Source organism: Electrophorus electricus, chromosome 17 (assembly GCF_013358815.1).
Source record: "Electrophorus electricus isolate fEleEle1 chromosome 17, fEleEle1.pri, whole genome shotgun sequence".
NCBI classification, from domain to species: Eukaryota; Metazoa; Chordata; class Actinopteri; order Gymnotiformes; family Gymnotidae; genus Electrophorus; species Electrophorus electricus.
The window spans coordinates 17602090-17619940 of NC_049551.1; the positions used below are offsets into that span (position 1 = coordinate 17602090).

Below are 17851 nucleotides of genomic sequence, written 5' to 3' on the forward strand. Positions count from 1 at the left end.
GTGTTTGTTGAATTCCTTCACTGACACACCTCAATCTACTTAATGAGATGCTGAACATCTTAAAGTCCTGTTCTAACGAGCAACAGTATAAAAACCTCTGCTGCTGTCATCACTATTCTCTTGTTTCAGAACCAGCTGGATGGGAAAAGCAGTGCCAGGACTACTCAAAAAGTAAATGTAGTCAAAATACAGCTACAGACAATGCCAAAAGAGTTGAAAAGAAAGGTTCTTAATGAGGAAAAGAAGGGTCCAGTTGTAGCTTTCCTGGCAGAGGGATACAGTGAGTGTCAGGTTGCTTCCATCCTGAAAATTTCAAAAAGTGAGGTTCATAAGAACAAGGTCAAGCAGCAAACACATGGGACAACAACAGCTACAGACTCGCAGAGGTCAAACATGACCATGATGATCGCTAGCTCATTTGAATATCACTTAACAACCGCAAGATGACGTCAAGTGACCTACAAAAAGAATGGCATGCAGCAGCTGGGGTGAATTGCACAGAGAGGACGGTTCGAAACAGGCTTCTGGAGGCAGGGCTGAAGTCATCCAAAGCTAGAAAAAGTCCTCTAGGAGAAGCAAAGAAGAGCCAGACTGAAGTTTGCGAAAGACCGTAAGGATTGGACTATAGAAGACTGGAGTAAGGTCATTTTCTCTGAGTGCAGTTTTTAGATTTGTCCAACACCTGGTCATGTAATAGTTAGATGGAGACATGGAGAGGCCTACAAGTCTGAGTGTCTCGCACCCACTGTGAAAATTGGTGCAGGATCGGTGATCTGGGTGTGTTTGAGCAAGGCTGGAATCGGGCAGATTTGTCTTTGTGAAGGACACATAAATCAAGAGGAAGATGGAGGGTCACAAGCCATCAAACAAAGCTGAGCTCCTGTAATTTCTGTGCCAGGAGTGGCGTAAAGTTACCCAACAGTAAAGTGAAAGACTGGTGGAAAGCATGCCAAGACGCATGAAAGCTGTGATTGAAAAGCAGGGTTATTCCACCAAATATTGATTTCTTGACTCATCCTAAATTGAAATATTAGTACTGTGTTGTTTATAAATGAATATGAGCTTGTTTTCTTTGCATTATTTGTGGTCTGAAATTTCTGTTTTGTTATTTTGATCATTAGTATTTTTCATTAAAAAAAACAAGCATGCTCTAAAATACAATATTTTTTATCTGGAATTTTGATGTTGCCAGTAGTTTATAAAACAAAAATAAAACAAAACTGCTCAGCCTGGTCATATACCCATCAATTGTAAAACTAGAGAAACTGATCATTTTGTAGTGGTCTCTTTTTTCCCCCCCAGAGCTGAGTAGGAAAAAAAAATAAAATGAATCAAATTTTTAAAAATGTTATATATATATATATATATATATATATATATATATATATATATATATATATATATATATATATATATATATATATAGTTCATTTTTCTGCATGAATGATAAAGCTCAGTTTAAAAAACACTTGGTGTTTCAAAACACTGTTGACTAATTTCACAAAATTGTGATTTCATCAGCCACCAAGTCCCTTGATTTTTTTGTTCTGCTAAAAGGTATCAAGATTATATATATATATTAATTACAATTAAATGACAATTTTATCTCAAGGGCGTAATATGCAAAAACGACTTGTTCTTAAGTTTTATAACTGTAGATGTAACGTACTGCCTAGGAGCGCGTGCTCCTGGTTCGGTAAATGCACACGACACGCATAACATACATGTACAAGACATACAACATATCAGAGGACTTCTTATGTACGAGTGCGTATGCAGTGACATGCCCTTGTATGTCAAATTGACTTTACTTCTCAGGAAACAATGACAGTAACAGAAATATTGTCTACATTATTGTCTAGGTGTCATTAATTAGCAAAAGAATTGAGACGTGATAAGGAGGGTCTATTCCTTTCACTATTAAGAAACCTTAGCGCAACAGTAAATGCCATGCATCAATCAGATTACACTTTGGTTGCAAAGTGAAAAACTCCATACACCACAATCAGTTGTACACAAAATGATGACACCTTTGCCATCATTTACTGGGTTTAAAGGACCAATACGTCATTTACCAACAAAAAGTGTCACACAATATTTATGAAACTGATTATAGTCTTTATACATGTTCTGTAAAGTGCAGCTCACATAATCAAATTTGATACTTGTAGCAATGCTTCATTCCTCAAATGAGCCAGCTGATGCTCCATATAACAGGTGCCCCACAAGGAGGCGGCCATATTTAAAATAAATTTAGTACAGAATCTCTGAAACATCCAGGCTACCAGGTGTCAGTATAATGAATGTTTCATAATTTGAATAATGACTTATTTTTCCTTTAATTTATGCAATCTACAAGTTTCTGTTCTCTAAATTACTGACAAATATGATTTAGCCTATAAGTGATTTCTTGCCCTACCAGTGTATACAATGAACAATGCGCCCTAATGCCACACATTTTATACTATTACACATCATGACTCAAGGCTACAATGGTAGAGATGCTAGTTAGCAAAGAGAGTCCACACTGTTGACCTCATTAATTCAGATTCCAGTACCAATCCGCACATAATTAGGCCTATATCATACTACAACAGAAACAATCTGGCTCAAATCAATGTTCCAAAAGATTAGTTCCTTCTTGTACCATTAAATAAATAATTTAACATTTGATTCAAATATTATTATTATTTCTAATAATATTACAAATCATTATTTTACATGCAAGACATCTGTGGGTGGAACAATTTCCATTACAAGCAGGAACAGACATTTCACTTTCTGAAAGAACCATCGCCATGCAGTATTGCACTGTGCCATTAACACACATCCACAGCGGAGCTGCCTGTTTGCCAAATCATATGTTTTCCCAAACAACAATCAAATTATTTACATTTAAAATAAATGCCTAAGTATGTGTTTTAATGTTGAGTCAAACATATTTTAATGTTACAGATTCACACAGATTAAGTGAATTAAGATTGACCTATAAATCTGTTCTTGAATTGCACTTCTCCAGTTATAATGATTCAAACTTCATTTCTACTGAAGTGTCCAGTGATCATGTCAAGTGCTGGGTATGTGAAGTGTTCTTTCTCCAGTCTGGCTTCATGCCTGTTCTTCGGAATTTGTGTGCATGGCAGGTAAAACAACATCCACTGTGAATCTTATCTTCTTTGAGTGAATCACACTGTATGTGTTATCAAATCGCAGAACATCTGAAGAGTCCAACAGATAGAAATAAAGATCGAAAGATTAAATTATTGAAAATAAGAAGTTGTATGATATGTGTTACAAAACAAGAATATCTATATACAATTGCACCTTTGTGATTTGACATCTGTGATCATAAAATCACAGGAAATATATAGGAAATAGATATTCCCAGTATATTAGCAGATTAGGGTAGGGCATCATCAAACACTTGACACTGACCCAAAGCATTTGCGTTGTTAAAAGGAACACTAATATTTAGTACATTTTCACTTACAGACACCTGGCTGGTCACAGGTATAGGATCCATCTTCTGGCACCAGATGGGCATTGTAACGTGTAGTCGGCAACACCTCTTGCATTTCTCCAACTTTCTGTTTAACACCAACTTTAGTCTTTATGTAAATGCCAAAACCAATATCGGCCCCATCACTAGCAAACTGCCATCTGGAGTTGAGCAAAAATAAATGGGGGAATAGTTTAGTATAAAAGAGGCCTAAAAAGCAGTACAGAATGACAGATAAAACAAGGCGAGTGAAAGTGCCACTCACCGTAATAAGCAGTCAGGGATGAGCATCTCATACTCCAGCTGGTGGTCAGACCCACGGTTGATAGTGATGCACTTGTCATACTGGACTTTGATGGCATCCTGAAGGTAGTAGGATTTTGGCACTGTGCCACCATAATTAATCTGGAAGAAAAGCCCAATTATGATTAATGAAGAGTTCTGACTGGGTGCCAGTACATTTGTTAACTGAGTGCATGTACTCTTGCCTCTGCATAAAACTCACCATGGTTTTACAGTAAGGGTCTTCATCTGGATCTGTTAGTGAACCTCCATAGACTACAGGCAGTTGATCTGGTGCTATATACTTCTGCAGTACTTCTTCCCAGTTGGCTTTAATATAGTGGAAATAATATAACTTTTAACATCTACCAGATTTCCCCTTAGGAACCAATTACGAACAACTATCTAATTTTCTAGGATAAAAATAAAATTAGATTGATTGTGATTGAATTTTTTTTTTCTACACGCTAAAAAAGAATGAAAATAATATCAAATGTAGCATTTTTACACCCAATCACAATAATCTTTCGTCGAGTCTCTTCGCACATAAAGTGCTTGATCAAGTTGAAGGCAATAGGGAAGATTTTAGGAGCTGCAGGAAGTACAAAAGGAAGAACAGAGTAATAGTCAAATTGTATATTGTACTGTATATGTAGCCATATTTTGTACTGAGTGGCGTCATAACCAACAATACTATATATTTATATAAACAAACAAATAAAGTTTATTTGACATGACAACCACTCTTACCTTTAATAATAAGAATCCTCTTTAGGCCTTCAGGATAGTTATCCTCAAACATGGTCAGAATCTTCAAAACAACACATATGTGAAAGACAGACATTACCAATTATATCAGTAAACTGAATCAGTAAAAATTTAAATCTAACAGAGGCTTCTCATTTCTTAGTGTATTAAGAGATTGAATCCTCACATCTCCATATGCATCAACAGATGGCTTCCACAGATGTTTCATGCCAAGGCCTTCACAGTCATAGATCAGAGTGATGGACTCCACTATTTTCCCAAGCTGATTAATAAAATTTGCACACAACATAAATAACACTACTGAATAATTCTGAAAAAATCCCAATAATTCTAATTTTGCCCCAGTGTTATACAGTGAAATAGGTTAATAAGTCAACATCAACATTCTCTAAAAAATCATACCTTCTCTGATTGCTTTAAGCACTCTCTTCGTAGACGCTCGGAGTCCCTGATTTTGGTCCTGAGTAAATCTTGCTTGGTTGCAGACATCAGAAGACCCTTTGGGTCTAGGGGGCCTAATACATCAATCCAGACAGGGCTTCCCTCTCTGTCATACCCACACATTCCACCGGACAGGTACTGCTCAATCACCTGATCAGATTAGTACACCATCCAATACACAGCTAAATCACACCTGTAAACCACTGTGCAAGATCAAATCAATGATTGTATATTGTAAAAGTAAACAACATTAGTGTAGAAAGATTTTATATCAAATTTACCTCTGGTGGCTTCCAGTCTTCTACGATTGTATCTACTTTCATTTGCTTGCGAAACTCCAAGTGCTAGAAAACAATGACATACATCATATATATGCCTTCACTCCACTTGTTTGGAGCATTACTGGGTTTAATGTCTTCAGCTTCCTCTGGTTTTTGTGTCACATCATTTGTGTCACACAAAATTAGCACACAAACCTACTCTTCTTGTGAAATTTTAACAGACTCAAGAATTATTTTATTAGAACGGTAAGAAGAATTTATGATGAATGAATGAATAAATGAATGGATGAATGAATGGCAAGAACCCTTTTACCTTCCTAAGCATTGCTTCAGCTTTTTGGACAATGAAGCTCCTGGCTGCAAGGAAGTAAAGAGCGAGAGGAAAACTTCAGATGAAAGGCAGGAAAATTCAAAACCTGAATGGCAGGAAAATTCAAAACCTGAATGGCAGGAAAATTCAATAACCTGAATGGCAGGAAAATTCAATAACCTGAATAAGAGTTCTTTCCTTTCATAATTAAAATGAATTCATTCACATTTTTAAAAAGAAGGGTACATCTTAATTTTTAACACTGCTCAGATGGAAAGAGCAAATGGTTTTGCAATGAACAGGTGAATGGAACTACAAATATTTGCACTTGAAGCTCCAATAATTTCACCTTGAACTTTTCTCTTGGTGCACTAAGTAATATTTTTATATTTCACTTAAATGTCATTAGGAGAAGCAGAGACATTTGACAAACTTTTATTAAGATAAAGAGTGAACTGAAAAGTAAATTCCAGATCAGGTGTCACAAGTTTTTAAGGTACATAGAAATAATATGCCAATCAAAGTATTTTTTACATTAGTTTACAGCACACAAAATTTTCTATACCTGCAAAAAACTATCATATTACACACACAGATTGATGTTCAGTATGCAACAGGGTTAGATTAGTATTCCACTGAGACCTTGAAATTCTCAAAACATCACAGACTCATAGGAGTAGTGAAGGTATGGGGGACAGCATGCACTGAGAGAGAGAGAGAGACAATATAGAAAATGTTGTAACTGACCACTCCGATAAAGCAAAAGATGAGTGGACTCTGTTCTGCACTGATAGTCAATCAATATATGCTCTGATTTCAAAGTAAAATACATAGTTTATGATTTCAAATGTCTTGCACAGGAAAAGCAAGCTGGTCCACCACTTTCACTGTCTCAATTTGTGAGCTTTCAGTATAAGCAACATTCATATTTTTGGTTTATTATACATTTGAATATAAAATAAACAAGAAGCATAGCTTCTTATATTTATTTATTCTTATTTTTCTAGGTATTCAGCACTAATGTAAAAAATACTTTGATTGGCATATTATTTCTATGTACCTTAAAAACTTGTGACACCTGATCTGGAATTTACTTTTCAGTTCACTCTTTATCTTAATAAAAGTTTCTCAAATGTCTGCTTCTCCTAATGATTCAGGCTAAAAAATACAAAATACATTATTATTCACAGGTCACAGCTGCATTTATTTCAAATGATTAATGTATGAATGAATGAATACCAAATTAGCTATTCCTCACCTCGGAGCCAGCGAAGCAGATAATGATCATTTTGACTGGGAAGCTGGGAGTATACATCTCCAATTTTCTCACGAAACTATAAAACAACAACAACAAAACCATTTTGAAAGTAGGATAGTGCACCAGGGCTCAGTACTGAAACTATGCATCATTAGGGTAGCAGTTATAGAACCACACAGATAAAAACAGACTTATGTAACACTGCTGTAATAACATTTTCATTTTGGAGTTTAGTGTATAAACCTGCAAAAGGATCACCTGTTCCAGAGCTTCAGCCTGCTTAGGGCTAAGGTCTCCAACACGGCCACTCATTCTACTGAGTACAACAGCTCTCTATGTGAATTGTTTCTTTGCTTTCTGCATTTTGCACTTGTGCCATTTATAGGCAATAGGTGAATGGCACTCTGCTTTCCTGGAAAAATATCAGTGGGGCATTACCTGTAGAGCGAAGTCTGACACAGAACCTTTGGTCATTCTTAGCAACTGTTTGCTTTAACATAAACTCAAAGTTCCTCAGAATATTTTTAGCAAGGGTGCTGTAGAGAACACTGGCATTGGGGCCTGGCTGAAACTGTTCCTACAGTTCATAAAAATGTCATGTTGAGTAAAAATGACACCATAGGCAATTTTCAATGGCAAAAGTATAGAGTACATACTGTAGCTATTCGTAGTTATTAATAGACGAATAGAAACTTAATAGAAGATGGATTACTGCCAAAATTTAACCATACAGTATATACTTGGATGACGTTGTTAGCTAGGTAGTTAGTTGTTAGTAGGTTATTGGCTGTTGATAATAGCATTGTTCATTACTGTTAGTAGACAGGGTATTATGAAGTGGATACGTTCTGAGTAACTTTAATAGGTTTGTATAATATAACCACTTTTGGGAAATATTTTGGAGTGGCCTCTATTTTTGGCTGCAGCTTAACTAGCTCACTGGTACTCAACTAAAATGGATAACCGGCTAACCCGCAAACCAATTTTTGAATTTAAAAAATGCTCATCTCTGTTCACACGCACACCATATGTCATATGTCTTGTCTGAAATTACAAAAATCAACCAATGACAACAATTAAACAAATGATTGACATGTCATGAAATAGACATAGAAACGTTATGGCGGGCGGGGCTAGTTAAACCGTTGAGCTTTATTAACGGCTGAATGGTCTTTTAGTTCCAACGTTGGCACGTAGAAACTTACGAAGCCGAAGTTTACTAACATTAGCTTCATTAATTACCAGCAAAGTTGACAGATCAGCTTTCAGACAACGATTGTTCCGATTTGATTCCCACTGAAAGCTGTAAAAATGGTAAGTGACTAATTTTGTAGTGCAAGGAAACGTTAGCTAGGTTAGCTAATGAGGTATTTATTGCTAAACGAGCTTCATCGTGCTAACGCTCAGTTATGAGTGATTTTGCCAGCGACCCTAGCTATCGATTACCTCCCAAGTTAGGTTAGCTAGGCTAGTGAGAAAGTCAAAATTAACCAAATAGACGACGTTGACTTTAAACCAGTAACGCTAGCTAGGTTGCCAAATTAGCCAGCTAAAATACTGACTAGCTAAATTAGCTAGGCTAGATATAGCTAAATCAGTCAGGCGAGGAAAGAAAAACGTATTTGAAATAATTAGTTAGCTAACTAGATAACTATGTATCTGAGTAGCTTAGTGGATAATTGATAGTTGGGTTACATTTATTTATTAAATGTAACTTTTAGACTCTAACATTTTTTCCCCTCCATACAGCGCGAATGCATCTCGATCCACGTGGGGCAAGCAGGCGTACAAATCGGAAACGCTTGCTGGGAATTATATTGTCTTGAACATGGGATCCAGCCTGATGGCCAAATGCCAAGTGATAAAACAATCGGAGGAGGAGACGACTCCTTTAACACGTTTTTCAGCGAGACGGGCGCGGGGAAACATGTGCCAAGGGCGGTGTTCGTGGATCTTGAACCAACTGTTGTTGGTAAGCATACATGAAAACATTTCCAGTTTAGTACCAAGGTACCTTCCTATCTTCTGACTTTTGAAATGAACTGGATATACATCAATATTCCTTTTACCATAAACACACACAAAAATGATTTGAGGTGCTTGCATAGCTTTGAAGGACTTCTGTCCGAAACATCCTGTTTGCAAACCTTGTGTGCTTCACTGCAATTTTAACAATCTCTGTGGCTATATATAATGCAAGAGCATGGCTTTTTCTTTTTCTGCATTTAAAGATGAGGTTCGTACTGGGACATACAGACAACTGTTTCACCCTGAGCAGCTTATTACTGGAAAGGAAGATGCTGCCAACAATTACGCGAGAGGCCATTACACCATCGGCAAAGAAATCGTTGACCTGGTGCTCGATCGCATTCGCAAACTGGTAAGGTTTAATTCTTCACTCATTTTGGTGTAATGTTGTCTAAAATTGCACTTTATATTGACAAATATAAAGTTGACTTTTTATTCCTCTTTTTTTTCCATTTTACTTTCTCAGTCTGACCAGTGCACTGGGCTCCAGGGCTTCCTCATCTTCCACAGCTTTGGGGGTGGCACAGGCTCAGGCTTTGCTTCTCTTTTGATGGAACGATTGTCAGTAGACTATGGCAAGAAATCCAAACTTGAATTTGCCATTTACCCTGCACCACAGGTATCACAGTATTCACATTGCCTCATATTTGATTTGACTTCAGATTTGTTTTGTGTGATTAGACAGTTTATAAATTTAGTGCTGATTTTGCTTTAGGAGTAGCATTATTTGGCATATTTGTGATAGTTCACCTTAAAATGCAAGTTCTTCTCCAAATATGTTAACAGTTTGAAGGTCTTCCTGTTGTCATTTGTGTTCTGTTCATCTTGTAGGTTTCCACAGCAGTAGTAGAGCCCTACAATTCCATCCTGACCACTCACACCACACTTGAGCACTCTGACTGTGCTTTCATGGTGGACAATGAAGCCATCTACGATATCTGCCGACGCAACTTGGACATTGACCGGCCCACCTACACTAACCTCAACAGGCTCATTGGTCAGATTGTGTCTTCAATCACTGCCTCTCTCCGCTTCGATGGTGCCCTCAATGTCGACTTGACGGAGTTCCAGACCAACTTGGTCCCTTATCCACGCATCCACTTCCCACTTGTCACATATGCACCAGTCATCTCTGCTGAGAAAGCATACCATGAGCAGCTCTCTGTTGCAGAGATCACCAATGCTTGTTTTGAGCCTGCCAATCAGATGGTGAAGTGTGACCCTCGTCATGGGAAGTATATGGCTTGCTGCATGCTGTACCGTGGCGATGTGGTTCCTAAAGATGTCAATGCTGCCATTGCGACCATCAAGACCAAGAGGACCATTCAGTTTGTTGACTGGTGCCCCACAGGCTTCAAGGTAAATTTGTTTTAGGAGGCCCACTAGTGTACCGGTCAATTTATATTTGTATTATGTTTCTCATTTCAACAAATGGTGGATAACAAGTGTTTCTGTTTTTGAATGAGGCTATCACTGTGTTTATTTCTGAAAGCTTCTGTGATTTAAAGTAAGATCACCAAGAATCAGTTACATCAAAAACACTGCTGCTGTTGCCAGGTTGGGATCAACTACCAGCCACCAACTGTGGTTCCTGGAGGTGACCTTGCCAAGGTCCAGAGGGCTGTCTGCATGTTGAGCAACACCACTGCTATTGCAGAGGCCTGGGCCCGCCTCGACCACAAGTTTGATCTGATGTATGCAAAGAGAGCGTTTGTGCACTGGTATGTTGGAGAGGGAATGGAGGAGGGGGAGTTTTCTGAGGCACGTGAAGATTTGGCAGCTCTGGAGAAAGATTATGAGGAGGTGGGAATTGACTCTGTTGGAGATGACCCAGAAGGAGAGGAGTAGAATTTGTCATGGAGATGTTCATTTGTTAAGGTGTTCAGTCTATCGATTTTAAAAAATTGTTCATTTGGTATTTTTCTTTTTTGCTTATTAATGACTTTCAAATAATAAAACATAAATTACTAGGTCTCTTCCTAAAGCATATTTGAATAAACCTATTTTATTAAGCATGTTGAGATTTTTGGCATGGCTATGTAAGTGAATTTAGTCTGAGTCCAATCTTGCTTATGTTTACTAACAAAGTCTTAGATTTTAAAAAAAAATAAAAATAAATAAAATGCACACTAAATATTGACTTGACCATGAATGAAAGTGTCCTGAGTAGCAATTTAATTTATCCACAAGAGGGCAACAGTCACCTGGAGATTAGCACTGAAATACTGCTGAAAAGTTAGTGTTTTATTTTTCTTTTAATAAAAAAACAAAACAAAGGTGCCTTAAGGACTCAGCACTAAGAAAACAATTACAACATACTTTACACATGGAGTTCTAGGTTGTGTACAAGGGCACAAAGAAATTATACCATGCGTTACACTGAAAATTTTTAGCAGTAGCTTTTGCAGTGAGATAGATCTCAATAAAGCTCTCTAGGGGGGGAAAAAGGGAGGGGAGGGGGGGTGACCACTGCAAGGCACACTTGAGATATGGCTGTTCTTTGAATCTAACAGGGCTTCACTTGTCTTCATTAATTCACACTAGGCAAAGCTATACACGTTTCACATCCCATTCCAACATGACAATATTTTTTTACCATCAGAGTTTCTGCAAATGTTTTAAGATCTGCCTTTATGTAGTATGTGGTACAGTAAATGTCTAAGGGAACACCTTTTGGCAAGACTCCATTGCTTGTACATGCACCTTGTGTTCTATATTTGCAGCTGGCTTGAGAAGTTTAAAAAGTCTGCATAGCAGAAATGTCATTTTACAACATTACAGGTCATAATTCTTAAGGTTTAGCAAGAACAGTATTTCATAGGTATTGTCAATTTTCCAAAATAAATAGCACAACCAACTTGGTTCTGATTGAAATATTCAACGTTTCTATATTATATTTAAAAGAGATCTGACTGAAGTAATTAGATCACTGGAACAGTAATTGGATAATTGTAATATGTCAAGTTTTCAGTGTTGTATATACTACATTCAAAACTAGTTTGACATTTTGCTACTCAACTATTGGAGCAAAAGGGGAAATATCTTTGGTTGCTGGTCAGTTCCATCCAGTAATCCAAAATGTTCAAATGAAACCTGTTTTCCTTGCACACAAAAAATAATATAATCTCAATCTGAATATGATCCAGTATAACATATTTCAAAACTTCAGCATTATACGTTTTCTGCCATTTATACGAGAAATCTCACTTCACATGTGATTTCAATGAGCAAAAGTGCTTCTCAAATTTTAGCTGGTCAGTATCTCGAAAAAAAGCATGCATCTGATGGAGTTTTTGTTTTGATTTTTGGCTGTCTACAGTTAAAAATGAGAATTATTTTAGATTTCTATTAAGACTAGGAATATTGAATCTACTGCAGTTCACCACTGAAACCCCTCACACTAACTGTAGCTGTCAGTAAATAAGCATGGTTCATAGTAAACCATTCATCATCACTAAGGGTAAGATACCCAAAGCTGTATGATCAAAGTGCTTTTGGAGAAAACAGGAAAATGCCCAGTTTATACATTCCCACCAAAGGAAAGAAACACTTAAAGAGGATTACATCATTGCATGATGAAGCCTGTCCTTTGGGGCAGACCACTGGGCCCCTGGGAGAGTGCTGGTGTATACTGCTGTAGATGTGGGCTTGGCACTGATGGCACCATAGAAGGAATAGTGACAGAAGGGTAGAGAGCTGGTGGGTATGGTAAAGCTGGCTGCTGCCCTGCTGGATAGGTTGGTGGAGGTCTTGTAGGAACTAGGGACCCATTGGCCTGGTTGCAGAGGGGCACAGGGGAGTTGTGCTGCACAGGCTCATTAGAAGAAACCTGCAGCATCTGGAAGTGTTTGAGCACCATCTCCCGTAGTTTGTCAATCTTCACACGCCGCAAATGAGCCAGCTTTCTCTTGTTCTGGTACGCATCAACGAACGAATCCAGAGACAAATCTCCGTCGAGGAAAGAATCGGCCATGTTCTAAAATGACCAGAGGAGAATTTGAGGCAAGCCATCATGATGGCAAGACAAGTTGCACATTTCATATATGTTTTGATTGTCTCTCATTTTACTCAGATTAAACTGACATTACCTCAGTTTCCTCTTCAATCTTTGCTCCTTCAGCTTGCAGTAAGGCCAACAGTGTGTCCAGTGAACTTTTCCCTGAACTGTGATCTTTGTAAGAAAAAGAAATTGACATCCTGAGCCAACACACAGCCATATCCACCAAATATCTCATACTCCTGCACATCTGAAGTTTTGGCATGCTGAAAATTACACTGGAAATTACACTGGAGCTAATTTTGCTTATACACCAGAATACTACATATGTTTTGGTTCAAACCATGAAAATGATACAGAAGTTAACTAAGTGGGCTGCATCAACTGCATTGTTGAAGTTTAGTCTGATTTCATGAGCATGCTTTTTAAAATTTGGTATCACAATTACAAAACATTGTTTAAAAAAAGCATATGAAAATCAGGATGTACAGATGACAGTCAAACCTGAATTTGCATTTTAGACTTTCTTGAAAATGACACACATTTGAAAGGTTTAGGTATAACTTACAATATTACATTATAAACATCAGTATTGATAATATGTGCAGCTTTGTTTTGCAGACATGGTTTGGAATAATTATTTTATATTTTGCAGTATGAAACTAACTAAACCAGATCCCAGCTGTAGATAATATAATGATTAGCAACAGAGCAGATAAAAGTAGACCCAGGTGAAACGAGCTCACCTAGAGTGGATTTGCGAAGCTGGTAAGTCTCATAGAGTTCCTGTAAACAACAGTAGCGTTTGGTTAATTGCATCTTCTGTTGGTCCAGGCCAGGCTGCAGGCTAAGGTTCTGCTCTGCTAGGCTGCGGTTACTGGCAAGGGTCATCTCTTTAGTCTGCTGCACCTCCTGCATCTAAAGGTAGAATGAGAACAGTGATCAGGAAAGCCTATAGTTGTATCAAGCAAATGTATTACAACATACAAAGGGTTATACAATATCAATAACTGGTTCGTCTTTGACACCTTTTGTGATAAATGTTTAGTTTCCATCACAGCCAAAGAGTCATTACTGCATCATGGACTTTTTAGATTTGACTCTAGATTTAACAAATCTAGTCTAATCCATGAGCAAGGCCAATAACACCCAAGACCAGTTCTAGAGATGTACTGCTCTGCAGAGTTTAGTTCCAACACACTTGATTCTAAGTATTATAGAAGGACTGGATTAACTGTATTAGGCATGTTAGGATTAGACTGAAACTCTGCAGACCCTGGTCCTGTAGGACCAGGCCAGGGCACCACTGGTTTGGTTTAAAAACACACCTGCTCCAGTTCAACAAGGTTTTCCACTGACATCAGAATATTAACTTGCATCATGTTTGTTAGAACTAAACCTTAAAACAATAGCAGTAGATCTTCAGGACCAGAGTTAGACATGCCTGACTAAGACAGTTGTATGACATAACAGCTCTTCATCTCAGATCAGGGGTCTTTACCTCCAGATCTGGGACATCACTGTCCTGCACAGTTTAATGTTTCCCCAGACACCTGATCCAGATTATGAAGTGCTTGGTACCTGCCTGATTATTTGGATCACATGTGGGGTAATGAATATCTGAAACAGTATAGTGGTTCATTATGACTGGAGTGTACATCTAAAATATCCTTAAAAAGAAGTGTACTAACAATTACTGCTTTAATGGCGATGCACTTTGAAATAATCTTCCAGAGACATCTTGTTTATTCATTCAAATCATAATTCAAATCCTGCTATTTTTCTCCCTTATGTTATCTGATGTCCATCGTTTTTGTTTTCTGTTAAACTGTAGGTGGACATGCTACTGTCCCCCCCATTATCTGTGCTTTGTGTGTCTTATGTTAAATTACGTTGCGATTACGCTTTCTGAGAAAGCCGCTTTATTAAAACCAGCCCTGAAAAAAAGCTATATAAATTACAACGAATAAAACGTTTATGTCTAGGAATTAAGTCATGCAATAGTTATGAGCTATGAAAGGCTACAAAGTCCTCTAGCAATCTCAGTTTGAGTATGTGCTCATATAAGGAAATGTGAAATGGAATGACTAATAGCATAACGTTTCTCACAAAGGGAACGTTGACTTACAGTAGCCAGCTATCAGCCTCCACAGATATGCATCCTTATCCCTTACATGAGGCTCACAAATGCACAATTAAAGGGGCCATTTTATTCCACAAGCAATTATACGCTTTGGCTTTATTACATACATGACTAGCGTGGCAAAACTAACAATAGAAGGCTGTCTTAAGTCTAATACTTCCTCAGTGACCAGAACATTTTTAATAAATGACAAACATAACCGTGCCGTATTGAGCGCTTAAGTCCTGTAGCGTTAGCGTTATCAAGATAACACAATACTGTTAAAGAATAAATATCTCGCTGCCTTTTAAAGACAGACAACAAAGAAAGCAGTTCTTGCATAGCCTCAAAACAACCAAGCTAGCTAGTTATTCTTATCTTCGTGCAAATCAACACTTGAGAAAGCAGATGCTTGAACGCGAAGGTTAATAGAGACTACAGCAGCCTAGCCGAGTCTGCCTAAAACGACAAGATAGGTTAGCTTAGCTAGGTTAGCTTAGCTAGGTTAACAAAAGGAGAGCTTTTTCGATAGTTTAGTAAAGACAATTCTGCTTTGCTAGGCTGACCCGTTCGCTTTGTGGACTAACGCTTACCTCATCCATCTCTTTGACAATCGTACTGAGCTTTTCATCATCCTCAAGCAACTCGTTAAGCTGTGTCACAGAATAAGAGCTGAATTTGTTCGTGATAACAAATAAGTCTCCCATCGCTGTTTATTATTCCTGTCACTATCCCCTACTGTCCTATCAGCCGGAAGTCAGCATTTCTGGTCAAATCAGCGCGTGAACAGTGCTGACGTAATCAGATTGACAGCGGCGGTGACACGCGCATCTCCGCCCTCGCGCTGCAGAACCGTCTCTCTCTCTCCGGTACACACACACCCACAAACACTGCAGACATCACGTTAGGGGGCGTGCTTTTTAAAGGCATAATTAATAGAGGTTTCCGTGAAGCTTATAGTATTTGTTATATATATTTTTTTCAACTGAGGCCGTAGGAAGCAAGCTACGGTTTTATTTGCTTTTGGACGCTGCAGACTGTGGCTGCTATATTTGATCCATACGCGTACGTCAGGCGCCACGCTTCACACTATGCGTGAGGTGCTGTACGCTAGGACTGTTCAGAAGCCCGGTTCTCCATATTATTGTGCATAACACATCTATCTGGTGATGGGTCTATCCGCCGAGTGAGCTATGCATAAGGAGTGACACCCCGGAACGGTTCGTTCCATGGATTAGTTTTATATTTTTAAAATAGCTTTATTTTTTGCATGCATCGACGTGTCTTTACAAGTTCACTTCATATTCATATATACAAACTCATGTGTAGACATATCAAGCAGTATCTACTGGACTAGCAAAAAGATTTTGCTTGTAATTACACAGCGGTTAAATATAATGCATGTTAAACATAAAATGTAATTTTAGGTCAATCTGTAGCCTATACTTTTTTTTTTTTAATTCTTACATCTAAATGTATTTAAAGGACAAATACAGAAATACAATCATGTAAAAAGAAACAAAATAAAACAACCAAAAACAGGATTTAGAATATTTAGATTATATAGTTTAAGTGGCTGAATATTATGGTATGTATTAAATGTCCTTATAGAGAATGCTAAATTAAAAACTTGTGGATGTCTGTGCCATTCAGCAGCTATGCAGTTAAAGTGCGCTGTCCAATGACCATATGGTTCAGCATTTCAGTGTATATGTCTGGTTAAAGTGTGGTCTCAGTGCTCATGTCAGTGTCATGGTTACCATGTGGGTAAATTCCCTCCTGTTCAGTTATCTCTGAAAGCTGAGTGGTGGACATCCTGAAGGACTGGAGTATGAAATGGAGAAGGTGGGAATTAAATCTTCACACCCACACAATTGCACAAGATTACAAGATTTCTTTGTGAAGCATCAAGTGTGTCGAAAAAAATGGACAATAAAAAGAGAACAACATCACCACACTGGTGATTATTTGGGGAACAGATTAAAACACAGCATGAAAAGATGAATCACTGTGATCTTTAAGAAGAGGAAATCTGCAGTTGTGGAAACCCTGAATTTCTTTCTTTATTGGCTGGTTGGTTCATTGAATGTTGTCACCAGATGAACAAGTTGCAATAAATAACTGCCATTTATCATTTATGTATTATTTGCCTTGACCATGGTAACAAATAAGTTGGCCATACTCAGTGAGCAATGAGGCAAAGCCCTTCTATCATCATCATTTGGTAAATGGTGGCACAGATAACATGTACTGACGCTCTGATAATGAATCCACGTTTAGCAGCTGGTGAATCAGATGAGTTGCAGGGTTTACAGCCATGGAATGGAGAGAAGAGCCAAGCTATCATGTGACTTGTGTGAAATACTGGGCATTAGGTCTGCATTGTCAAAAAAGGGAACATGCAAATGACACTACAGCTGTCCAGTTTTGGGGGTAGATTTATAATGGTGGATATATTCAGTCATTGTGTACACTTCTACTGCATGCAATTGGTGCAGTCAATCAAAGGACGTTACAAGAAATATGGGTTTCTATGGTCAGGACATGATTGTACCACTTAAATACACAGTGTGGATAGAAATATGTGGGAAGTATGACACCCATCATGGGAAATTCTCAGTGTCAGCATTGGTATTATACTGCAAGGTAAACTAGCCAAAACAGGAGATGTAGTCAGTAAAGACAGAGGGTCCAATGGCATGGAAGGAAAAATGACAGTTAATAATGTTAAACGGGTGAGACATTACTCACAACCTTAGACAGTACATTTGAAATGAATTTCATAGATCACACAGAATAAAAGCTACCTGGCAACATACTAATACAGAGAATCTTCCAGAAATAGTGAGTGAGACAGAGACAAAA

The 17851-nt window shown here is 37.9% G+C and overlaps 3 protein-coding genes across 3 annotated transcripts; 1 reads left to right on the forward strand and 2 right to left on the reverse strand.

Moving 5' to 3' along the window:
* Positions 1 to 3108: 3108 nt before the first annotated feature.
* sec14l7 (SEC14-like lipid binding 7) lies at positions 3109 to 7163 on the reverse strand. Its single transcript, XM_027021187.2, has 12 exons — positions 7098 to 7163; positions 6840 to 6915; positions 5585 to 5628; positions 5272 to 5334; positions 4952 to 5140; positions 4716 to 4811; positions 4532 to 4592; positions 4290 to 4373; positions 4005 to 4111; positions 3765 to 3904; positions 3491 to 3660; positions 3109 to 3218 (listed from the first exon to the last, which is right to left on the reverse strand). Exons 1-12 carry the CDS (start codon positions 7149 to 7151, stop codon positions 3109 to 3111), a joined length of 1194 nt encoding a protein of 397 aa, XP_026876988.2. The 5' UTR covers positions 7152 to 7163.
* A 1512-nt stretch (positions 7164 to 8675) lies between these two features.
* tuba7l (tubulin, alpha 7 like) lies at positions 8676 to 10715 on the forward strand. Its single transcript, XM_027020492.2, has 5 exons — positions 8676 to 8811; positions 9071 to 9219; positions 9334 to 9486; positions 9699 to 10226; positions 10425 to 10715. Exons 1-5 carry the CDS (start codon positions 8691 to 8693, stop codon positions 10713 to 10715), a joined length of 1242 nt encoding a protein of 413 aa, XP_026876293.1. The 5' UTR covers positions 8676 to 8690.
* Positions 10716 to 11090: 375 nt separating this feature from the next.
* On the reverse strand, positions 11091 to 15724 carry vps37bb (VPS37B subunit of ESCRT-I b). The gene is made up of 4 exons (XM_027020782.2): positions 15580 to 15724; positions 13611 to 13782; positions 12956 to 13038; positions 11091 to 12843 (listed from the first exon to the last, which is right to left on the reverse strand). The coding sequence occupies exons 1-4, from the start codon at positions 15691 to 15693 to the stop codon at positions 12433 to 12435; spliced, it is 780 nt and encodes a 259-aa protein (XP_026876583.2). The 5' UTR covers positions 15694 to 15724; the 3' UTR covers positions 11091 to 12432.
* Between the last annotated feature and the right edge of the window lie 2127 nt (positions 15725 to 17851).